The sequence below is a fragment of the Amborella trichopoda genome, chromosome 11 (assembly GCF_054954075.1).
Source record: "Amborella trichopoda isolate Santa Cruz 75 chromosome 11, AtrichopodaSantaCruz75HAP2 v2.0, whole genome shotgun sequence".
Classification (NCBI taxonomy): domain Eukaryota; kingdom Viridiplantae; phylum Streptophyta; class Magnoliopsida; order Amborellales; family Amborellaceae; genus Amborella; species Amborella trichopoda.
In genome coordinates this window covers 38,060,234-38,086,047 of record NC_142346.1, presented here as the reverse complement: position 1 = coordinate 38,086,047, position 25,814 = coordinate 38,060,234, and the positions used below count along the sequence as shown (strand labels likewise).

The following is a 25,814-nucleotide window of genomic DNA, read 5'->3' as shown; positions in this document are numbered from 1 at the left end:
TGCACATGTGCATAGTGTTGAACTCTCGCATCCTCGGGTGTGGTGCTTAGTGTACTTGTTTTGGGGGTGCACCTATAATCCACTAAGTCTTAGAATCCCACCACCTATTTGTCGGCTTTGATCGGCTAATCGTGAGCCTCTTCTGGAAACTATGGGTCATTGGTCCTGTTGGTTTGATTTGAGGAAGTAGTTAGGGGTTCCGAGTTAAGCCAAGTGCAGTGCCCTAGTTCATTGATTCCAAACCCATGGTTCCTAGTTCCCGTTGATAATTTTCTTGGGAGCCCAAAGCAAATTGAATTTATTAATTATGATAGTAACAATTTTTGAGAATTTTTAGAAATTTAGGGATTTTTCTAAAAGAGAAATTGGCCATAAATTCCAACTGCAAGAAGGACACGTAAGGACCAAGTAGGTGGGAACCATAGCACATGTCGTTTCCAAGTGGGCAATGGACCCCACATGAGCAATGGGGCCCACTTGGTGGGCCACCAAGTGATGACATCACCATGATGTGGAGGCTTTGATTTGTTTGTCATACTTTTATTTGTTATGGGGCAATTTGTTATTGTAATTTAGCCAGATGTGATGTGATTTGTTATTGTAATTTAGCCAGATGTGATGTGATGTAATTCAAAAGGCATTTTGGATATTGGCTAAGGCTAGACATGTCACCTAAGACCCATCCTATATGTAAAGTTATCTTATGTACATGTTTTATTTTAATTAGTCACATGTGTGGGTTGGTTAAAGATGTAAAGGAGATATTTTTGGAATATTTCCTTTCTTCCTTCATGTGAAAGGAGAGAGAATGTCTCCTTATGTGACATGCCTCCATCTTCTCTCTTTGCGTTTTTCAATTTAAGCATAATGTGAAAAATTAAAATATCTAGATATTTTAAGCGCTAATATGATAGTTAATCTAGAATTATGTATAGTTTGAGATCAAAAGAAATTAAGGTTTGGAAATTTAGGGGATAAGGTGTTTAATCCCAACTTTTGATTGATGATAGCTCATCAAGGGATGGATGGCTTTACCCCATGGAGTTCGTAAATTAATGGCCCATATTGCTCCTTCTTAAGAAGAAGCGTCTAGGCCCTTATAAAGCCCTTGCTCTCGTCTATAAATAAAGGGCATGGGAGGCTCATTTTCAATCGATTCTATTCTAGTGTTATACTGCCCAAATTTCTCTTGAAAGTGCACTTAGTCTTTCACACCCCACTTCATTAATTTCCTTCTTGTGTTGATTGAGCTGTAGCCATTGTTGAGCTGTTTATGGTCCATAATGCATATCTCTTAGTACTGCATAGCCTCCGACACAACCACGACATTCTTTCCCTTCTCTTTGTGTCTTCAATGAACCTCCTTGTGGCCGTAACCAGCGATTTAGAGTGCCATTTTCAGTCTCCGTCTAACCCCTTTTGGATTACCATAGGCACCCACATTGAGATCCATTGATTGATAACACACTGCTTCATGTGTTGTTAATGGTATAGGTGATTTTGGCGTATTTTCGGAGCACATTAGCACACTGATCTATAAGAGTTCTACTTATCCCATATAGGTTCTTATTCATCCCTTTAGTGAGAGTTTGAAATCTTCTTAGGCTTCCCAAAGTTTGGGCTTGGTAGGCCTTGGATCCCGGTGCTAGTAATGGTGGAAAACTGGAATTCCAGCAATGGGTTGTACTATTCCCTTGAGGCTGCCTTGGGCAACTTACTCTTGTGATATTAAGGCTTCCCATGGTTCATTTTGCTTTTGGCAACTTACTCTTGTGATTTTAAGGCTTCCCATGGTCCATTTTGCTTTATGACTTCAATGACATATAAGTTGATGCATGTGCAGAATTGAGATTGCATTTTTAGTGTTGTATTAACGCTTGTATATGTCTTAGCACTACACTTGTTATACTTGTATAGAGTTTTGTTTAAGTGTAAATTGTTATGTTGTTAGCAATCTCAATTGAGTTTTTGGAAAAGTGTGTGGCGGCAAGTTAGAGGTGTGTCTTGGACCTTGTTTTCGGCCACATTTGTGGTAGTTATGAGTCTTTTGCATTGGTATATTTTTGTAATTTGTTCCAAGTGAGCTATATGCATATGCTTGAATCAGGTTTTTATGTAAATGTTTTTGAATTTTACACCATAGATATAGCAGTGTTTAGACCATTCATGGCTATCTTTTGCTCTGCTGTTTCGAGGGCTTGTCTAGCCTTCTGTATACACAAACTGCTGGGTTTTATTGATCTATATTGTTATCTTTCTCCCATATGGAGCACATTCTTAGGATGCTTTTCAACAGTCCTCAAGGCGTGATTACATTTTTTGTAGATTGAAAAATGCCTCCTTTTTTTTATCAGTATACCAGATGAATATGTAAGCTTGATAAAAGTTTTTTTGTTCATTCAAACTGAATTGGTCATTTTGTTAATTCTTACTTCTTAAAGATGGTTTGTAGAGAAAAACAGTTTGTCTTGTTGGGAATCGTCTGACTGGCTTCAATGATTACTATTCCTAATGATGCTGCAGCATATATAATGTTTGAAGTTGTTTTTTGATTTTACAGAACCTTAAAATCATTGTTCAGTCAAATTTGTACTATTTGCCTTTCTGCAGATACTCTGTCGAGAACATTCCTCTTTACGACTCTGAGGAGGATGAACCCACCTCCAAACTCTTCAAGATTACTGATACATTAAAAGATACAGAGGAAAATGCTGTGACGAAGGATGATTATTTTATGAAAACAGATGATTATCCAGAATTTGAGGTGTGCACTCACTCCCTAGAGAATGCAATCGTGCCCACTGCTTCAGATATTATGGAAGGTAATATAATGAATGAAGAAGTGAAAGTTGAAGTTAGTGAACATACTAAAAATTACTCACAGAATACCCACGAAAGTTTTCCTCCTAAGAATGCATTGATATCTCGTATTCGAAGTAACAGTGCTTGCCGCAACTATCACATACAGCATCGACATGTGCCCAAAAACTTAAATCACTATTCTTCTGGAAAATCAAAGAACTTTACCCAAAAGGAGGTTAATGGGGAAGGTATCTGTCAGCTGTTATCATTAAAAGAGACCCAAGAAGAAATTTTGGCCTTGGAGGTAAAGTTTCTGTGTTATCTTTTTTCAGCAATAGTAGGATAAATATTTATAGGTTGGGTTCTTTATATGCTTCATCTGGCATGTAATCAATCAAAACTGAAATTATTTTGTGCATTTCTTCCCTTGTTTTATGGATGTCTCGGTAGCTTACTCCTGAGTAAAATAAAGAGGCTTGTATTAAATTCTATTTTTTCTTGATTTTGGTATGGAAAGGGTGTCGGTGTTTGTTTGGAGTTTGGAACCACTGCATTTCTATATCTGGTAGTTCTTTTTTTGGGTAATTTAGTGGGGAAGACAGGCCCCTACCCGTTGTTTCAAGTAGATATAGGAGTTGCTTTTTGAAGGTATTAGTGGGTGTTGTTAGTGGTGGGAATGGAAACCACAACGTGGTGACTAGGGTGTACCACCACGACCCCAGCCCCTTTCCCCTTTATCTGGTAGTTGATATTACTGTTTGAAGTGTTCTTTTGGTGGCACTTCTCTGTCATTAACTTCTCTGTCATTATCTTTTAAGTGGTTGCTTGTTATCACACCCATTACATCAGATAACCAAGTTGGGTTAGAATGGTATTTGTCAACACTTGTTCAAAAGGACTTGAGTGTGATGTTAGAAATCTTGATGGGTTATTTTGAGTAAAGAATAGATTTTTTAGTCTCAGTGCAGTTAGCTTTCAAATTTGTGCTGTGCGCGAAATTATGACCCAACACGTTTATTTGATCACGAAAGATATTCCATTAAACATTAAATACTGGATGTTATCAGGTTTCAGCACAATTCCTGTTTCAAGTTTTGATACAAAGGTGGGTAGTCTGGGTAGTCCTTGTGTTGGGTAGGGGATCGTCATCCCCACTGATTCACAATAAAAAAAGGTTGTAGTTCAACTCCCAAGGACTTTTCTCAAGTTGGGATTTTTGTCCTGCTTTTCCCTCTGTTCTCTTCCTTCATGCTTCTCTCTTGCTTTCTGCTCTTGCCACTTCTTCCTGAAAGTTTATTTCTTATTTCTTCTCTATCTGCTACTTTCCTTCTTCCTGACAGTTTATCATCTTTCCTACTACCTTGTCACTTTTACATCGTTTCCTTCTTTAGAATTGAAGCACTGTCCACCAGTAAATAGAAGTCCTCCCTAGGTAATACATATCGTTAAAAATCCATATCTACTACTTGTCAAGAACAAGATGTTGGAGTACCTTCACTAGTGAAGGATAGGGAAAGAGTATGGTAGCATATCATCAACAACCAAACCGTTCTTAAAATATTAGTCTTCCTCTCGCATCCCTTGTAACAAAATATTTTCAATTGTAGCCCTTCTTAAATGACATATATACTTTTCCATCTAAAAGCCTTTCCTTGAGGAACAAATAGTAGCACAGGAAACTGAGAGATAAGGTTCTAGCACCTTCCTTTAGATCTTGATGGCTGATTTAAGGATTGTGTGGTTAAGATCTCTTACCGCCCAGGTCACCTATGATCTACAGTAAAGATCGAATCTCCATTTAATATGGCTATACCCTAAATTCCAAACCCTAGCCCGTCTGTGATAAATACATCACATTGGGAGGTCCATTACCCACACCTAATTTGATCTCTCTCTCTCTCTATCTTCCTCCTTGGGTAGCACACCCTCTTTCTCTCATACTCTCTTAAGGATTAGAAAAGAAAGAAAGGGGGCACGTCCCTAGGTTGTCAATAAAGAAAGGGGGCAAGCCCCACATACTTAGAGAGGAAAATCCCCATGTTATGCACACGCAGGCACGCAAATTTTGAAGAAGAGGGTTTAACCTTAGCTTCCATTTGTTGAGATTCAAAAGAGATCAAGATCCCGTGCGCATCGGTGGAGGAGACCTGGTGTGGGGTGTACGAAGTCCTTGGGGATAACTGTGGCATTAAACGATGCTTGTTCTCTATACTCGACATACTATTTCCAATTTTATGCAATCATTCAGGCTCTTTGACGATGGAGGGTTTGTTTGATTCAGAGGTAGTTTGAGGCATTGACTCTTAATCTGCATTAAGTAGCCGACATTCCAAATTGATCACATTCTTACAAGAATACATGTTTACCGCTGCACAAATTCGGAGTTCATGATAAAGTGGTGGATTCCTTGAGTCGTCGATTGTTCCTTCTTGGAACATTGTCTCATACAGTGTTGTGCTGGGTTTTGAGTTCCTTAAGGACCACCAATACGTTATTGATTCATACTTGGTCCTATATGGGAATCTTGAGAGTCTACTGGTGTAGATCTGTATTTTCCATGTTTGTTCTTTAGGATGGATTTTTGTTCCATGCGACTTAATTATGCATAATCTTCACGAGAACTCTGGAAAGTCTAGGGTATAGGCATTATCACCTAACTTCTTGACTCACATCTCATTGATCTTTAAAATTGCCGATCTCTGCAAGTTTTGAGGTGACTCACATGTATAATTGGATGCCGGTTCGCTGGAGATTGCAGAGCTACTGGGAACTAATCAGGAACGAGATAGAGGATGTGGTGGATGTTTGGACCATTGATATATGTTGTGGGTCATACAAGCGATACTTGGTTCATTAGAAAAATCTACCTTGACTGATTGTTTGTGGATTGATGAGCATGAGTTACAGAGGAAGCGGGAGGATCTTTAACAATGTTGCATGGAAGCATGTCGACAGAGTTGAGTTCCTTCCAACTTAAGGAGAATTGATGAGGGTACTACGGCCTTTTATAGGACCGGTTTAATTTAGCCTTTTATTAAATATTTAGTTTTCTAGTTGTAATTTTTTTAGTATGATACCACAATTATTTGGATTTTATATTTTGTTAATTTGATATTTATGCCTTCGGGAGATGCAGAGAATTTAGGAGCACTTTGGTTATTCGAGTATTTTATTTTAATTGGGGGTATTTTAAGCCATTTTGTTTAGGACCTGGTTTCTATGTGGCCAAGCCCACATATGTAGAAATGCGGGCCGATTAATAAATCTATGTTTGAGATTGATTTTTGGACTTAATGTTTAGGAACATGTAATCTCTAATATGGAAAACATGAATATGAAAAAATAAGTAAATTTTAAAAACTAGAAATAATAATTCTAATAAAAAAACATTTGGACCGTTTGTTTCTATTGTTTTTTGATGGAACACCTACTTGCATCCATCTTTAAGATGGATGCTTTACACTTTTTGGGCCGCATATGTAGTCATGCGGTCCAGCCCGCATGAAACAATTTTCCTTTTGTTTAACTAAATATGTATAAAGATGGAGAGGGATGTCTCACTGCTTAGGATGTTTATTTTGAGCACATGGTGGGGGAAAAAAACCCTAAAGAAGGGCTTCTTGAGCTCTTTGAGTGAAGGCCACAGAGGAGGCTTAATGGGCCTGGTTAGGTCCCTCTCTTACAAGGTGCTCTTCAATTTTTTCTTCTCTTCTTTTCTGTCGTATTTCTTTTCTTTCGTTCTTTCCTTACTTTTTTATTTCCTTCTTTACCGTCTTACTTTGTTTCTTTCATTTTTTTTTCTGCCCTTACTTTTTTTCTTCCCTTGAACTCTTTAGTATTCTTTCTCCTTTATTAATTTTTTCTTTATCTCTTATTCTTCCTATTTTTTTCGTCTAATTTTTACTTTCATCATAACCCTCCAAACCACCAAAATTCCCCAATTAAACAGCCACCTTAAATTAACCCATAGGTTCCCCCTAGAATTAATCCTGGATAAAATCCCTCGAAACTTTATCCCTAATGTTGTATCTAAAGTCAAAACCCTAATATTTTTATACCCCTTTAACTTCAAAACTCTAGAACTAATTGTGGAGACCTTCCGGAAAAATTTAAAATGTTTCTACTCCCACTTCTCTTCTGGCTGTAGGCTAGACTTCTTTTCTCCTGGCCATAGGCTTGCTTTAAATTTGATCAGGATCAATTTTTGTTTCAGCTGGTTTTTTTTAAGGATAGGTTTCAATCCACTATGGATTCTAAATCCCATCCCTCAGACATTAAAATAAATGCTTCAAATTGCAAGTTCATCTGCGTAAGTTTGTTTATTTTGTTTTGTGGCTGAATACTTTCTGATTGTAGGTATTTAGCCTTAATTGAATTTAAAGTACTCTCCAACCATGTTTTAAGGTCTTGTAATCGAAGATTAGTTAGTGGTTGATCCTAGGTTACATCATTTAGACATTTTATTTCTATTAAGTTCCACATGTAAGATGAAAACTGAATCTTTAAGGGAATTTTGGTCTTCTACTGAAATGCTAGTGGTTAGATTCAATCCTAGGAAAAACTAAACCCTGTATTTGCCGTCTTGGCTACCACTTGATTGGTGCTTGAGTTAGGACTATTTTATTATACTTACAACCACTAGTATGCTTTTAACAAAACCTATCAGTGGTGTATTTGCATTACAAACTGATTTGAATTCCAAATATGGGACAAAGCCAATCTTCAGAATCAGCAGACTACCCAACCGAACAAGCGATCATTTATGACACAAATTTAGTCATTACATTATATATCCTCTTCATATTTGAAGAGAAAAGAAAAGAGAGAGTCAGGGGCCAGGCCTAATTAATTTAATTGTGACAGATAGCTCCGGGCCTAGGCTGAGTATTAACATTTCACACTGGGTTCGGGCCCAACCTTCCTGCTTCGCTTGGGATGGCTGGGCTTGCATGGTCCATTTAAGTGGCCGGGCTAGCGTGGTCCATTTAAGTGGTAGGGGCAGGTTCAGGCTGGGGCAAGCCTTCTCTAACCCCATGTTATTTTGGAATATTGTCTAGAAAGTAATTTACACTGGAGACTAATATTCACTTAAGCTTTATGGATTATCATTGTCCTTTTGCCTCAGGCTGCTCTATATTTACTCAGCAAAAACTAATTATAATGGCAAACCTTTCACTAGGTGTGGGAAACTCATATATGCCATCCTCTACCAGCCGTCCAACCTGAGTGGATGGCTGGGATAACTTCAGAGCCTCTAACAATATGTTAGCTCGGAGAATTTTATTTTTTATTTATTTTTTCTACGAATCATATAAACGCCAAATTTGGGTGTGTCATCCTCTCATAGGGGCACACCTAAAAACAATATTTCTGACAAAATGAAATGCCCAAACTGCCCCTGAAGATGTCAATAGGATTTGTAGAAAAAAATTTAAATATAAAATAATGTCTAGATGTGACATTGTGATTAAGGCCATCTTAGCTATACAATCAGATCAAACAGCTGAGGGCGGGGGGACACATATATTGTTCCTATACCTAGTGGCATATAGAAAGGCTTCCCATTATTAATTGGGAAAGTAAAGTATAGTTTAATGCACTATGGTATAGATGGGATTAACTCAAGTGGGCCCACAGGGACAGTTAGCCATGTACAGTTAATCTTTAGCCATCCATCAGTAAAGAATGGATGGTATATGTATCTTTGATTACCATATACAACCATAGTTCTGTTCCGTTGCTCTGCATTATTGAAGAAGCTTATTTTCTTCTTAAAAACTGCTTTCTGAACACTTCTGCAGGAAGCAAGGAAAACTGCTTCTGCAAAGCTCGATTCTTTGTATGATGAAATAAGGCCGGTTATTGAGGAACATGAGAAGGACAGCCAAGATAGTGTATCTACCAGTGTGGCTGAAAAGTGGATCCAAGCCTCGTGTTGTAAGTTGAAAGCAGATTTTGATTTTCACTTATCTGTTATTAAAAATCTCCCTAGGAGCTCCCAAAAAGCAGATGGTGCTGCAATGACTAGTGGTGCTGAAGTGAACGGTGATGCGGGAAATCTGAACGGCCAAGCCTGAAACTTTGAGCTCTTGTTGAGTTTGACTTGGAGAATATCAGCCTAGTCGTTTTTTACTTATGATGGATGATGATTTCGCAAAGGCTTGTTTTTCACTGGTTAGGTCGATTTATTATGAAATATCTGTTTATGTGAATGGCTGTCACTTATTTATGGATGCCAAAGTAGTTGTGATTATCATGCATGGAATCCCATTTATCCACCCGAAGGATCACTTTTTGCTTTGTTTTTCTCATGAATCATTTTACTGGGGCCTAAGATATTTTGGTTTTTGGTACTTTTGTGTCAATATCTTTACTTAGCTTCCCCTCCAAATAAATCGATCTTCAAATTCAGCAATTACCTCAATACTCCATTTTATTATAGTAACAAAATAATCTTGGTATTTCATTTGTGGGCTATTATTACTCTGTATCTGTTGTGTGTGGACAGTTGAAAATTTCAGTTACAAGTTTCAGTAGTCACTTTTGGGGTCTGTAAGGATTCATTTGCTAGCGCCCTGCATTAGGAAACCTAATGCAACATGCAAGGTGCTCTGTTGTAGTCAGTGCAACAGAGATGGGAGTAGACGGTCATTTGGTTTTGATCTTTTTTGCCCACATTCTCTGCAAGATTTGAACGGTTCTTGAAATGTTTATTAATTTTGAAGAACTGAAAACTAGGGGTGGCAACAGTTCGGGTATGGGTCGGATCTGGTTGGACCCGAACCCAGATCCGAATGTATTTGGGTCCAAGTTTTGGACCTGGACCCGACCGTCAGGTTTAAAAGTTGGACTCATACTCATACCCATCGTGTCTCGGGACTGGTCAGGTCTATTGCCATTCTCACTATGAGTTTTTTTGTTTTTTTTGTTTTTTTGCCCTTTCTTTACCATCATATACCCAAACTATAGGCAACAAGGTCACAATCACCAGTCATTAGATTTCCAGCCGTTGTATTTGTCGTTTAATAACTAAAGATGATTATGAATTGACAATCTTTAGTACACCCAAACAAATAGGGCTTGAAGTATTTTATTTCTAACAGTTTACGGGTGCGAGTCGGTTCCAACCAGACCTGAATAGTGTTTGGGTCCAGGTTTTGGACCCGGACCTGACGCACCGGATTCAAATGTTGGACCCATACACAGATCCCAGATGGGTCCGTTGCCGCCCCTACAAAAAACCATATGTCTTGCCCATGGTATTTGGAGAAATGCATGCTTTGTCGAAGGATTAGACGTAATTGTTTCATTTGTAACCTCCTGATTGTTGTAGAAGTACCTCAAATGTATCTTGTACTGAAATGGATTGAATTCCTCCGTATTTACAAAATAGAAAATGAAAATTCTACTTTTTTGTAGTCTTTCTTCGTTTCTTTTTTTTTTTTATGTATATCAGGTTGTTACAAAAATTTAATTTTAGAGATGTAGGTAGAATTTTTATTTAGGTTTAACTGTTACATATAGGTTTATTCTAGGTTTTTAGTTTAGTTTGATCAGTCCATGTCTTGGAAGGCTTATCTTTTTCTAGCAAGAACTTGGATAGATGTCTTGGAAGGCTTATCTTTTTCTAGCAAGAACTTGGATAGAAGATAGTCTTTTGTTATCAACTGCTCTGATGCTCTGATACCACTAGACGCAGTTGGAAATTCACCAGCAACTGATACCTAACAAATACAATTGCGTTTTAAAGAAAAAACTGAGAAAAACTCAACAAGAGAGCACAATGCGGGGAGTCGAGACCTCCTCATGCACTATCGAGAGTAAATAAGAGACGCAGCGCTTCATTCAAAATCGTAAGCCAACCTCTTTACATTCTTCACTCTTTTATGGAGCCTCCTTTCAAGGCTTACATAGAATTGAGCTCTAAAAGACAGTAAACCAATGCAAATGTTTCATTAAATGTGGTGTAGAACTCTTTGAATGAACCTGTCTAGACCCATGTGAAATGAAGGAAGCCATGCCCTCTATGCAATGTATCTACAAACATGTACAATGAAGGATGCTATGACACCTGATTTGAAAATTGTAGACCAAGGCAATCCATATCTGCCCTTCCTCACCAGCCCTTTTGCAAAGGGAAAGAAGCTAGCAACTACCCATGCGCTACACACCATCTCTCCAACCAATGAGATGTCACCACTTGTCAACATCGGAATGCCGGCCCCCAAGGCGGCCAAGTTGAGGAGGAGGAGAGTGGTGGGTGGCAAGAAGAGCAGGGATGAGTCAAAGGTCAACCTGCCACGGTCTTTGGCCTCATCACCAGAAGAGCCATGGTCATCTTTTGGGGTGACGACGAATACAGTCTCTGAAAGGTGGAGGAGCTTGAGGATCACATCAAAGAGGCCAAAGAGCCATGCACTCGTGCAATTTATCCTCGCCATCCGTTGATTATTCCACCACTCCCTTAGTGAAAGCTTGATTTGCCAGTACTCTATTATGCTGTAAAGGTTGAACAAGATGAAGAGGCTGATCGGAAGCAAAGCATCTGACTGAGTTACCTGTGGCATAATCACAAGGATCAGAGCTTCTTAACTGTTATAAAAATACATGAGAATTAACCAACAAGCTTCAGGCACAATACAACAGTCGTGGGTCATGAACCAACAAATACGTAAATGCTGAAATAAATAGAGAAAAACAAAGAATTTAATTTTGAAATATGGATAACAAAAGGTTGAATATGTATTGGGAAAAGGAACTTGGGATTCAAGCACATGTATTCATTTCATGAAATGATACTCAAATGGATTTATTTATGCCAATAAATATGAAAAGAATACTAAGATCATCCCACTTAACACATCATTTTCCTAGGAGAACGTACATTAAGACCTCTTAGTATTAAATATTCATACATATGCTACAAATTAGTCCTAATATTTCATTATAGCACCACAATGTACCTTGGGCAAGAAGGATCTCCCTGTGAGGATGCAAATTGCAGGAAGTGTTGCATAGCACAATTCAGGAAGGGAACACAAGGCCCATACAGTGATCGTTATGTAAGCCCAGCACTGTCTGAATTGGAGCTTCTTTGTTACAACAGCTAGCAACGGGCTGTGGCTTCCGACTAGGACTTCCAGAAGGCCAGTGGCCCATCTCTTACTTTGGGTCAAGCTTTCAGGGCCACTGGAGGGAGCGCACCCGAGAAAGCCTGGTGGTTCGGGTGTGCAAGAAGCAGACTTCCAACCCATGGAGTGCAATCTTAGTCCTGATAGTACATCTTCAGTGGTAGATCCATAAACCAAACCCACCTGCAATATTGATGGATGAAATATAAAATTAAGTTTCAATTTTTCTTTTGTATTTCTTCATAAAATATAGATGTTTTATTTAACAAACTAGATTTCTTTACATAGCAATTTTGGATTCATGTCTCACAGATAATATCTTAAAATCAAGACCAAAGGACAAATCGGAGAAATGGCTAACCATTTGACATGTCTTTTAAGACAATCGAAAAGTAACGTATCTTTTAAGATGAGAGTTAAATTTACAAAATCCAAATAAAATGAACAATTAAGGTTGCAACCTTAACTGTTGCAACTTTATATAAGTTGTTTCAAAAGAAAAATCACCTTGTCTCCCCATTGTGTATGATTCTCGTATGTGCATTGAGCAACTTCATGTGCGGCTTCTAGGGTGCTGGCAAGGCTAACAGGGTTATAGGAGCCCAAGTATCCATCTTCTGAGAGGATACACACAACAGATTTTAAAAATTCTTCAGAGTGTCCAAATATGCTTTCCAGTTCTTCCATTTTAGCTTCATCTGATCCTGCAAAAATAGGTAATAATCTTTATAAACGATATTTGTAAAGCATGTGGTGCTTGGTTTCGAACGTGTGGCATTTTGTTGAGCCAAAAAGGTATTGTTTGATGTATGTTTGAGGCCCATTTTTGTAGAAATACAAAGCATTTATTTGGTTTCTAACTGTGTTTTAAGTGGGGTAGATCTTTTGCCTACAGATTTGTCACATTGCTGGATCAATGATCCGGATTGGATTGGATGTGGATTTATCTAAATATGTGATTCAAAAAATATTTTAAAAAATAAAATAAAATACAAATCAAAGGGTTTATAAGGTGGGGAATTAAGGGGACCTATAAGACAAACTTTTAAAAAAGGAGAAAATATAAAAGGGGATTTTTTTAGGGGGGGAATTGGCTGGTCCCTTATCATCTCAGAACCGGTTCGATCCTGATTGATTCCTATCCAGATCAACAATTCAGATTGGAAATTAAACACTTTTTCAAAGTTGTATTTATGCACGAGGTGCTTATAATCACCGTAGAAACAAAAGAAACACCTTAAAAGGTATTTTCTGCTTGTATTAACATTGTGCATGGCACTTAATCATCTTGAATGCACATGTTTATTCAATCAAGAAATTAATCACTAAATAAGTTTAGGGTTCCTACTACAATTAGTGGTGTTTTCTACTCAAGCAGGGTTTCAAAATCGATAGATACAAAACTTGTGCTAATATTCCTGCACAGGTGGGTGAAGATCATATTACAAAACTCACTTAGTGGTCCATCCAAACTTGCCCTAAACTTGTTTGACCACATGCCTCAAACACTATTTTATAATGGAAAAGAAAGAGAGAATTGATTGAAGCGAAAGCTTTCTATGCTCCCCTACAACATAAAACTTATATGCTTTACCTTATCCAACCGTCCATTCTATGTTCCCCTACAACATAAAACTTATATGCTTTACTTTATCCAACCGTCCATTCTGAATGGAGGGCTAAGATTTTCCCAATCACAATATCACATCTCTAGACTATTTTATTTTTATTTTTTTATATAAATTATTTTGACACTAAATTTTGGGCTTCCAATCCTCTATTAAACTCACATTTGTAAAAAATATAAAAAATATTTTCAATAAAATAAAACGACGGTCATTATATTTTATCAAAAAATTATTTTTAATATTTTTTATAGGTGTGCCCCAATGAGAAGATGGTAGTTTCAAATTTCATATTCATACAATTTATATTAAAAAATTAAAAATAAAATACTCTAAGGCATTGGATCTAGGATCAAACGGTTAGTGGCTCACTTGATCAAATCGGACAGTTGGATGGTAGGGGAAGCATAGATCTTCTATGCTGTAGTGGAAGTATAGAAACCTTTCCCTTGATTGAATGCATTAAGGAAATGAAAATTGTTTCAAGAGCCCGCTGACTTACAAACATCCATCCTAAAGATGCACATTATCTAAAAGTGTATTGTTCATAAATAAGATATGGACGGCACATAAAAAATAATAAAAAATTATATTTCTAAGTTTAAAAATTTATTTATTTTTATAATTATGATCGTTTTGGCCGAATCTACAAAAAAAAAAAATAATTAGAAAAAAAAAATCTAAAATGAATTTTAGTGGGGGGCGTATACGCACATATTAGTCGGACTACTCATAGAAACCGCACCCTTAAGGAAAACTAATTGGAACATTAAACCAATAAATGAATATAGTACCATTCATGTATTTTGTTAGTTGCCCTTTTCCATTGGGTAGCTCTGGGGGCTGTGCTCCATAAATAGCCTTTCTTCTGTGAAAGCAACCAGTCCCTGAATACAGCATGCCTTGAAGCCCTGCAAATCCTCGCCCTAATGTCTGCATTATAAAATCGCTATCAATTAGAAATTGATGAACCAACATTCCAAATTTCGAATTAGAATTAAGCTATCGATCTGTAATATGTAGAAGAGGAGTCACACTTCGTTATATAATAAACAATTCTTTGGAAATTGGAATATAGTTAAATACGATTGGAATAAACAGTGTTTTGGAATTTATTTTAAATACGCCTATCTTTTAGAAGCAGTAATGGGAATTTTGGTCGTTTCCAAATTTGTTTTCATCTAGATGATGGTTGTTAGCCTGTTTCTTCGTAGCGTTGGCAACTCGGGGGGTGTTGGTTTTGGTGATATACTCATTTTTTTTTTAAAAGATAAAGGGTATTATGGCAAAAAAAAAAACATGGATTTTCTTAAAAAGTGAGAAAGTGATATATATATATATATAAGCAAAAAAAAAAAAACATGGATTTTTTTAAAAAGTGAGAAAGTGATATATATATATATATATATATATATATATATATATATATATATATATATATATATAAAGGGAAATTATATAAGGAGAGCATTTATCTTTTTTTTCAAGGTGGTCACAATTAATCTTGACTATTGGATGTGAAATTAAGTGGATACATTTATTTCATTAACCAAGCTCAAAGTTTAAAATAAATTTTCTCAAATTTTGTGACACATCCATGCTATCAAATTTCATATCGGATGGTTGTGAGTAATTGTGACCTCCCTATTCCAAAGATAAATGGTCTCATTGTATACAATCGCATATATAAATAAGATAGTCAAAGAAGATATAATATCCATCCTTTTGTGGTTCACCCCTTTGGGGGTTATGACAATGGATCTCCAAAGAGGAGATGGGTCTCCAATAAAGAGAGACATGACCTCTTAGATAGAGGTTGTATTCTTGTGAAGTTTTTTTGTTGATTTAGTTCCACTTCCAGAGAGAGAAAATTTTTCGAATGCTCTCGAAGTCATCTTTCCGATAGCGATATTACGGTGGAAAAGAAGACATTTATCGACAGTGTTACTTGATCGGGAGAGCTAGTTTAGAAGAGAAGATTGATGAGGGGTTTTTACCGATATTTAGGGAGAGAGATATCTCTTGTAACCTGAAACTGTAATATTCATTGTAATATTGGATTTCTAGTTATCGAGGCCATAGATGTAACCATACGTAATGAATCACGTAAATCATATGTTGTTATGGTGTGTTTCTTTTATATTTGCTTTATTTCTCGCACTTGATTTATAGTTGTATTCATCTACTTTACATTTAGCCCATATACATGATCTTGGGTGGGATCCCAATATTTAGGATTCCCGATTCTGCAAGCTAGGGATTCCTAAGAACCCTTCAAAAGAGCATAGCATGCACCACAGTTTGTGGCCTGCGGGCCGAGATAAGGTCAGTTCTGGCCCATTTCGGCTCAGCCCGACCCTCTGTTTTCTTTTTCTTTTTTTATTATTTTATCTTCATTTGTTTTTTGCCCAACCCAGCCTTTTTAGGGGCCAGGGCAAGCTTGGGCCGGTCCATGCGAACAAGAGCCGAGCTAGGGCTATAGTTGGCCTGGCTGAGGCTGCCGTGGCCTGCCTAGCCTGTTGTCATTCCTATTTCTTCATAACTACGAACACGTTTGCCAGCACAAGTGTTTATACTTAAATTCGCCACTTAATACGTAGTAAACATGTTCCAAGTTTTCTCTCTTTTTTTCATACCTCATTTTCTTGAAACTTATGTAATTGGTATATACGGTTACATGTTACAATCATCAAATAAAACCACCGTGGTTTACATCAGTGTTTGAAAAACACCAATACGGATTGGATCAAGTGATCAAGATACGGAATCAGTGGGAACCAGTCCGGTTCACAATCGGAATTGAGAATCAGCCAGAGCTTAAAGCTGTTCCTCAAGGGGTTAAATTGGTAAAAAGATTCCAAAAACAAGTTACGGTAGAAGGAGATTCTATAAACATTATTTAATAGATAAAAAAAAGAATCTGCAACTGTGGAAGTTCCACATAAAAAAAAAGAATCTGCATATCCGTCGAAGTTTCACATTCGTGAGGTGAATGACTATTGTTTGGAGATAGAATGTACATTTAGCCATATCTATAGGGACTGCAATATAGGGAGTGCAATATGGAGGCTGATGGTTTAGCAAAGTCAGAAGTCACTGGTAATAGTCATATAATTGTGAATTCTGGTGAATACGCACTGGGTTTGTATTTGGCTCTTTTTTTTGTTGTTTTTTCTTGTAATTGTGGCCATGGGGCTATCATATTTGTTGTAATAACTTTTTTTTGGATGGAATAAAAAGTGTTACTGATTTCATTATAAAAAATAAAGAAAGGGAATCAGCATGTTCTCATATTTTTTATATTTGTTATTTTCAATTTTTATTTTTTTCAATGTTTTTTATTGGCCGAATCTCTCAGCCAAATTGCCGATCTGGATCAATAATTCACCAATCCGAACCAATTTCCTAGATGACTGGTTAACTTGACCAATCTAGGTTTCTAAACATCGGTTTACATGAATAAAATTCCATATTTATTAAGCTAAGGATATATTTGATGCTTCTATGCAGAAGGTAACCCTACTGGATAAGAGTGAGAGAGATTAAACTCACATGGTAGAGGACTTTCAGTTGATTTCCAAAAGGGTCATCTTTCAGGCCTCCATAGAAGACTTGGGGAAACTGAACAAAACCAGCATCGCGTTCACTTTCGAAGCCAAAAAGCAAGCACAAGGCCTCATAGAAGCATCGAGGATTATTAACAAACATGTCGCAATCAACATTCATTGTGAAGGGAGCATTTGTCATCACCCCAGACACTCTAAACTGCACAAATGAGAGAATTCTAGTATATGTTATTACCATATAAATTTAACTAATTTTCTCATCTCAATCCTGTCTAAATATTACATGGTACTTTTTAGAAAGGAAAGCAAGTTCACAATCTAAAAAAAAGCATCTCAAATTCCATTTGTATGATACAGTTATTAGAAAAAAAAAAAAAGAAAGGTTTCTATACTTCCCCTGCAGCATAGAAGATCTATGTTTTCCATTCCATCCAGCCGTTCAATTTTGATCAAAGAGAGCCACTCACTGTTTGATCTTAGATCCGACAACTCAATGTATTTTATTTTTACTTTTTTATATACAAATTTTATGAATATGAAATTTGGAATGTGTCAACTTCTCATTGGGGTGCATCTATTAAAAAATATTAAAAATAATTTTTCGATAAAATATATACCAAAATATCCCTTGAAATTTTTAAGACTATTTTGGTTGTTTTATTTTATTAGAAATATTTATTTTATATTTTTCTCTAGTGCGAGTTTAATAGAGGATTGGACCTACATAATTTAGTGTCAAAATAATTTATAGAAAAAAATTAAAAATCAAATAGTGTAGAGAGTTGACATTGTGATTGGGGCAATCTTAGGCCTTCATTCAGAATGGAAATTTGGATAAGAGGAAGCATATAAGTTTTATGTTGTAGGGGAAACAGAAATCTTGCTCAAAAGAAAAAGTAAATATCATAGTTTAGACAATAAAAAAAGTAAAGAGACGGACTAAACATTTTTCTTTTTTTTATTTTAAAGAGTATCTATAGACTTCTATAGATATGGGGCCAATTTGGGATTATGATTTTAAAGAGGGGGTATACATCATTTTTCCCTTAAGGAATAATGGTATTTAAAAGGAAAAATGTTTTGATAAGGCTACAACCCTATCAAAATAAGTAAAGCCTCACCTCAAAAATCATGGAAAATTGTAGCTCTGGCATTGGAAAGCCTCTTTGGCCTTGACTATGTGGTTATGAGAAAAAGTAGGATCTCAAGCCTTAAAAATAGTATATATGGTGACAAATTATCTAAATAATCCATTTCGCCCTGACAAGAAGTTCATGGATCCGCAAGATTTGACTCAGTTTTTAGCCTTAAATGTCATAGTCAATGTTGAAAATTGATTTTAGCGGCACAATGGACACTTCCAATGCTTAAAGTACTTTCTAGGCACGGATTTGAAGTGAAACTTTATTTTGTTTCATAAAACCTACGCCTTATAGAAACTACATCCATTTAAGAAACCCATTGCAAAACATAGCTTTTGATTTCTAATCTACTCTCAATATTAATAACCCCATCATCTTATAAAAGTTAAAATATGATCTTTTGTATATCGTCATCACTATCATTATAATCATCCAAGCCTTATCCCAATTATTTGGGATCGGCTACATGAATCTTATTCCTTCAACCTTCTCTATCAACGACCACACCCGTAATAGGACCAAAAGACCATATATTTTCCATTATTTCTATGCATATCCTTTTGGGCCTTCCCATTTCCCTTTAGAGTCTTCCATTTGAACCAAATCGCACATTCTAACTAGTACTATATTACATCTACAGTGCACATGGCCAACCCATCGATGTTTGCTTTCCATCATCCTATCGCCTATTGAAGCCACACCTAAGTTCACTCTCATATATTCATTCCAACTCTGATTCTTTCTTGTCTTGGCGCTCATCCATCTCAACATCATCATCTCAACTACGCTTGTCCTATAGATATGTTGTTTCTCGATCACCCAATCTGTCCCATAAAATAATGGATGGTCATATAGATGTCTTATGTATATTAATGAAAGAAAAATAAAACTTATAAATTAATATTTTTGTAATTCAATAGTAAATAAAAATACCAAAGGTAACAGTCCCATTGAATGTGTTTCCCTTCTATTTGTTTATGTAATTTTTTCTTATTATTGCTCAGTATTTATAAGTATTACACATTCTAAACAGTTTTTGTCTTATTATTTCTTATTAGCGAAAACCACAACTTGTAAAATTTTCATGTTATGCTGGATTATAAGATCGCTTTCATTTTCCTAATTGTCACAATTTTCAGTTCATTTCTTTCAATTACTAACTATTTCAGTCTCTAATTAGTCTTTTTATTATATCAAGTTATTACAAATTTTAAATAAATTGTCCTTATTTATTTCGCTATATTTTCCGTAAATTATGACAAAAATATTTTTTTATTTCATTCCTTTTTTTATAAAGATAAATAACAATTTTCATAAAGTAATAAATTTTCTCATAAAATTATTTGGTTAAAAGAAATATTATTTTATTTTGAAATTATCTCATATATTTAATATTTTACAGTTTAGTCTCATTTTTTTTATAGCATAAAACATATTTTAATGTTATTTCTTTTTTTATACAACATATTAAGCTCAATTTTATTTGTGTTAATATTTTTCACAATCACACGCTATAAAAGTAGTAAAACATAATATTAAAATAATAGATGACTAAATACCCGCAATATATTATGTGGTAATTTGATAATTTATTTAATTTAAACCATCATACCCTATAAAAGTAGTAAAACATAATATTAAAATAATAGATGACTAAATACCCGCAATATATTATGTGGTGATTTGATAATTTATTTAATTTAAATTCTTTTCAAAATATTTTTTGTAGATGTGTGATGGTGAAAAGTATTGAACTACTAAATTTAAGTATCAACCTACTAAAATTTGATCCGAATCTAATATATAACAAAGAGATATAAAATTAAAGGGAAAACATTTATATAAGGTTGCAACTTTAAAATGTAGAATTAAAGATGCACCTCAAAAATCCATCATAAAAGGATATTTGGATGATGGGAAACCCTCTAATTGATTATCTCTATATCGAGATATATGAATATGAAAAGGAAAAGAGATTTCGAGTCCACAAAATAATGTATCTTGCAACACATTATCTGGACCGTCCATTTTTAAGATTTTCACGTGTTTATAGATCTACTTCATTTGAACCATTATTAGAGTTTAAAATTTTATTATTAGATATAAAAATAGAGTATTAAGCCATCCTAGGAATTTTTTATATCAAAATTACATTTATGATAAATTTTGAGGTGCGTCTTAATCGGATTGTTTAAGATTGCAACCTGCAAACCACACCCTTAAAATTCACTAGTTTAATTATAAACTATAAAATCTATGAAGGAAAAAGTTCATATAAGGTTTCAACTTAAGATGTAGAATTACAGATGCACCTCAAAAATCCATCGGAAAATGTTGTTTTAATGTTGAAAAAAGTCTAATTAGTCATCTCGACATCGAAATGTATGAATATGGAGAAAAAAAAGATTTTGGGTCTCAAAAATAATGCATCTTTGAAAATATTATCTAGACCGTCTATTTTCAAGAGTTTCATAGGTTTATAGATTTACTTGATTTTAACCATTTTTGAAGTTTAAAATTTTATAATTAGATATGAAAATAGATTTTGAAATAAAGGAGCGGTTTGTATAGAGCCTATCTTCAAATAGTATCGAGAAATGTTGTTTCAATACTGAAAATATTTGTGATAGCCTTAAAATATATTTTTATCTTTATTTATAAAGTCTAAAGCTTCAAAAATAGTGTAGATCGAGAGATCTATGAAAACCTAAAAATCTTGAAAATTGATAGTCCCAAAATGCGTTACAAAATACACTTTTTCCAAAACTTGAAATCTATATTTTCTCATGTCCATACATCTTGATGTCGAGATGATCAATTTGAAGATATCTGGGCATCAAAACAACCTCTTTTAGTGAAATTTTTTGAGGTAGGCTTTAATTTGAATAAACTTTTCCCTTGAGATAATCCCAATAATTTTTTCACCCAAATTACAAGTTATGATACAATTTGGTGCTTTAATTGGATTGTTTAAGGTTGCAACCTTATAGAAACCACGAAACTATTTTTAAACTTGAAAATAAAGAAGTGTTGTTCTTTATATTTTCCTAAAATAGTTTCTTTTCCATTTTAAAACCCTTATATTTTTGTAATTTTTTCTAGAAAATTTGTGAGTTGTAATCGATGGCGGTTCTTTTATGTCTACCCATTTTTGGTGGCCCTTGCATTACATCAACGAGACTCCCAGTATACTAGGCCTTAATTTAAGGCAAGGACATGAAGCAGTCAAGGAATGGATAAAAGACTCCTCATTAAATATGTTTGTTTTGTTTAGTATAACATGCGAACGAATCTTAAGTAAGGACAAAGCTTTGGTTGTAGTATAAGGCATGGTGAGAGAAATACCAGAGTATTCATGGCCCCAGCCTTGAAGTGATGTCGATGCTTTCGTCGCTTCTCTCTGCCTATGTAAATGAGGTGCCCTACCCCTTCTGACCCTTTCTCCCCATTCTCCACTATTACCTGCCAAACAAAACATTAATACCCAAATAAAGGAAGATACTGGAGAAGGAGAGATGAAAATATTTATATATATGGTCATTGATTTTATGTAACGGTCGTATACTAATATAATGTAACAATATTCAAAAATCATGTCAGAGCCATTTATATATATATATATATATATATATATATATATATATATATATATATATATATAAAAGATGGGCACGCCCAATGGCTACGATCGTTTTGTGCAAAATGGCACTCTAAATTAAAAGACCGTGTTTCTCTTTCAAAATAAAATTCAAAATGAATGGTAATTTCCCTCGTACAACCAAACCATCTCTCTATGCCACGTTACCACCTCCGTCTCTCCACCACTCTCTCTAACTTCGCCAGGCACTGGGTTGTACAAGAGAAGCTACCATTTATTTTAAATTTCACTTGAGAGAGAAACATAGCCTTTTCATCTGACGCGTCCATTTTTACGGGACGGTTATGGCCATTGGGGGTACCTAACTCCCATATACGAGTATAGGATGTATCACGAAGTTTGAAATTTATTCTTTGAACTTTATATTTAGTCAATGTCCGACTCACAACCACTTAATTTAAAATTCAATAGACAAGAATAATTGTGACTTCATTATATCAAAAGTAAATAATCTTTACATGATTTCCCATACACATACACATGAGCACATACACACTCAAAGGGTTGACACATGTCACATGAATAAAAAGGACCCTATCCCAAGAGAAAGGTAGGGTAGGTATCCTAAAAGTAAAAAAGCTCATGGGTAGATAATAATATATAGGCTTTGAGAAATTTTAGGAGAGATATTGAGAAGTTTTAGGACAATTTTATTGCAATATGGTTATTACAGGAGATATATAAAAAAGCAGCATTTGATTTTTTTTTCAAATTAGATTATCTATTAATTTTTTTATAATTTATATTTTCTAAATGACCCATCCTTAACCTATGATGTACAAGCATGTGCATAATACTAGTATATATAATAAAGACAGACACATAGAGCGTGATTATGTCGTACTCTACCAGAAAAATTAAAATAAAAAAATAAAAAAATTTACAATCATACCTTCACTACGCTAGGATGATCTCCACGTTCAATCCTTGAGAAAAAGGCTAAATCTTCACTCCTCATATATTGATGATACTTGCAAGACCCACTCACAGCCTCTGAAACCCTTCTACATAGTTCTTCATATTGACTCTATAAACACAACCACCATTGATACATAGTCATTTCTATGGATGAATAAGTGTATAAATTCTCAAAAATTCACTTCTGACTGTCTTTATTCACCAGAAAGAGAAAAGGAATGGCAAACTATGGTCTCTTCGTATACTTTTCCTACAGAAAATACCTTCACCATTTTCCACTCTGAGAGAAACTCCGGTGAGAAAGAATCGGAGGCAGCCTTGTTGTCTGAAAAGTACATGAACGGGGCCCGAACACTCACATTGTGTTTCTTGCAAAATGGCACCCAAGTCCTAGCAAACTCAGAAGCCATTGACAGAGAGTAGAAAGTGATGATGGAGCATGCATCGTCCGATACATATACTGCGAACTTGCTCGTAGGGTAATCTACGGCCAAGATCGAGAGCACAGTGTTGATGACGATAATTGGAGGTTCCATGAATGGGTCGGCCGTGGTCACAAACACGTCTATCGCCGGTAACTCCAATTCGGATTTAAACCTTGAAAACATTCATTAATCTCATGGTTCATCATCATTCATGACTACAACCAGTTATTAAAAATATCAAAAATATTATAGTGTTTTTGGACTCCGCCAAGTTACTCGGCCTAAGACTATAGGCAAAGTACTGTGTACGGATTTTATATATATATATATATTATGTATCCACAACTTCAATTAGTGAGCGTCCCTGATTGACTTGGTTGTTATGTATGTCCGTACAATCATGTCAAGGTGGGGTTCCTTTTTTTATTAAAAAAAGAAAAGCACGATTACAGTTTAATTAAACAATTAAATTTAAGGGAAAGTTTATACATACTCTAAACAATCAAATTTGAGTTTACTTCAAAAATTTTACGGGGAGAGGTTGTTTTGATGTCTAAATATTCTCAAATTGATTATCTTGACACGCATAGACATGAAAAAAAATGGATTTCAACTTTTTGAAATAGTGCATTTCGTAATACATTTTAAGACCGTCAATTTTCAAGATTTTCAAATTTTCATATATTTGTTAAAGTGAAATACCTAAGTGGGAGTCTTTCAGGGTAGGTCTTGAACAGAACAGGGTTCCAGTTGCCATTGATTGAGAGAAGCCAGAGCCAAGTGAAGCAAGTCTCACAGGCCAAAGCTAGCGCCCAAAACCAATATTCCAAGCCTTCAAGGGTGGGTAATGTGGCCAATCTATAAGACATGAAGGAGAGGAGAAGTAGCAAGAGGAGGAGGGAGAAAGCATTCATGAACTTTCTATCAACTTTGAGCCTCTGTTGCAATGGCGGGGAAGAGTTTTGTGAAGCCATGGGGATCAGTTTCTTCACTTACTTTCCTTTAGAGAGACAAGTGTTTTAGTAGGTGAAGAGGAGTTATTTATAGGCATGATCGTGCGGGGTGGTTTGGTGGCATGTGGTTTAAGAAGAGGGCATGTACTTGCGGGAGCATCTTGTACTTCTACTCCCTCATTGAAAGAGCTATTGGGAGGATTGATTTAGTTTATTCAACAAAAAAACAAAAGATTGTTTTGGTTTGAAATTGTAGGGACCATCTAAGAATTATTAGATGATTATTTTCAAAAGAAAAAAATTTGAATTTTGAGATTTTTGACACTTAGATCTCGGCCATTAAAAATTAATCGGTCTCTCCACAATCTTGAGACTTTTTTCTTTTCTAGCGCATAGAGAGTTCAATCCGAATTTTATTTTATTTATTTATTATTATTATTTTTAGCTGTAGTTGAGACTTTTTTTTTTCCTAGCACATAGAGGGTTCAATCCGATTTTTATTTTATTTATTTATTATTAGTATTTTTAGCTGTGGTTAGGTTATGGGTTAATGGTTCTGCTCGAGCAAACTATACACTTATTCCTTTGAGCAAAATAGCTAGTAGGAGGAATTTTTTTTATTTGAAAAAATTTATTTAAGAAATATTGGATAATTATTTTTAGAGCGATTTATATATGGATCCTAAAATTTTAGATAAAATATAAAATGTTTCACTTATAAGCAAAAATTATAAGCAAAAATTACAAAGAAAGTAAGTCAACCCCATTTTTTTTATTCTTTTCAAAATTGTCACTCAGTCAGTAGAGCAATGTCTTAAAGCTTGGGGCACTGTCCTATCAACAAAAAAAATTTTAAAAAAAAAATCAAAATTCAGGTTGATCGAGGGACAATTTTTTTTAAAAAAAAAAAAAAAGCTGGATTGACCAACATTATTTGTAATTTCTACGTATAAACATAGTTTTTTTGTATTTTACCTAAAATTTTAAAGTCCGTACGTAAATCACTTTTATTTTTAAGATAAAAATTAGATTTTTAGTTCTTGAATACTTTGATTCAACCTTCAAAAACTGGATAACCCTGGTTGGTCCCTAGGTTGAGGACATTGCATCCCCAAAATTCTATCCTAGGGGGTGAAGAGAGAAAATTTTCCCCTGGGACCACTAAGTCACTTCCAAAAACTTTGTTTTTTTTGTTTGAACGTTCCTAGTCACACTTTCATTTTTCACATAGATTGAACGGTTGATTGCAACGTGCTCAGTCTTAGAGAGAGAAATTGGTCTAAGTTGTATTTTACTTGTGTTCCTTGCAGGAGAGAGAAAGAGATAGGGGCAAGAGCTTTCTTATATATATATATATAGAGAGAGAGGGAGGATCTGCGTTGGTCTATTGTAGTGAGTTGCCTTTGTGGTCATTACAGGCGGCCTATGGAGTAGATAATGTTACCCCTATAATTTTAGACCACTCACATATGCTACTTTGAGACATTAAAAATAAAAATAATGTTAGACCTCTCGCATATACTAATTTGAAACATTAAAAAAATAAAAATAATTTTAGACCACTCGCAAGTACTATTTTGAAATATTCGAAAAA

The 25,814-nt window shown here is 35.1% G+C and overlaps 2 protein-coding genes across 17 annotated transcripts in view; one reads left to right on the top strand and one right to left on the bottom strand.

Moving 5' to 3' along the window:
- Positions 1 to 9,155, top strand: part of ASHH1 (SET domain group 26) — a 56,260-nt gene extending 47,105 nt beyond the window's left edge. For 6 of the 16 annotated variants that reach the window (XM_011626056.3, XM_088851779.1, XM_088851783.1 and 3 more), the window contains 2 exons: positions 2,611 to 3,106; positions 8,604 to 9,155. In XM_011626056.3, coding sequence (XP_011624358.2) covers positions 2,611 to 3,106; positions 8,604 to 8,879 — 772 coding nt within the window. In that variant the 3' untranslated portion in view covers positions 8,880 to 9,155. The remainder of the gene's footprint in view (positions 1 to 2,610; positions 3,107 to 8,603) is intronic. The other 10 variants (XR_016044315.1, XM_088851776.1, XM_088851782.1 and 7 more) reach the window with 4 other exon arrangements.
- Positions 9,156 to 10,623: 1,468 nt separating this feature from the next.
- Positions 10,624 to 24,279, bottom strand: LOC18436830 (cellulose synthase-like protein H1). Its single transcript, XM_006847052.4, has 9 exons — positions 23,970 to 24,279; positions 23,106 to 23,439; positions 22,817 to 22,951; positions 21,612 to 21,728; positions 17,111 to 17,323; positions 14,353 to 14,491; positions 12,441 to 12,637; positions 11,766 to 12,116; positions 10,624 to 11,360 (listed from the first exon to the last, which is right to left on the bottom strand). Exons 1-9 carry the CDS (start codon positions 24,239 to 24,241, stop codon positions 10,827 to 10,829), a joined length of 2,292 nt encoding a protein of 763 aa, XP_006847115.2. The 5' UTR covers positions 24,242 to 24,279; the 3' UTR covers positions 10,624 to 10,826.
- Between the last annotated feature and the right edge of the window lie 1,535 nt (positions 24,280 to 25,814).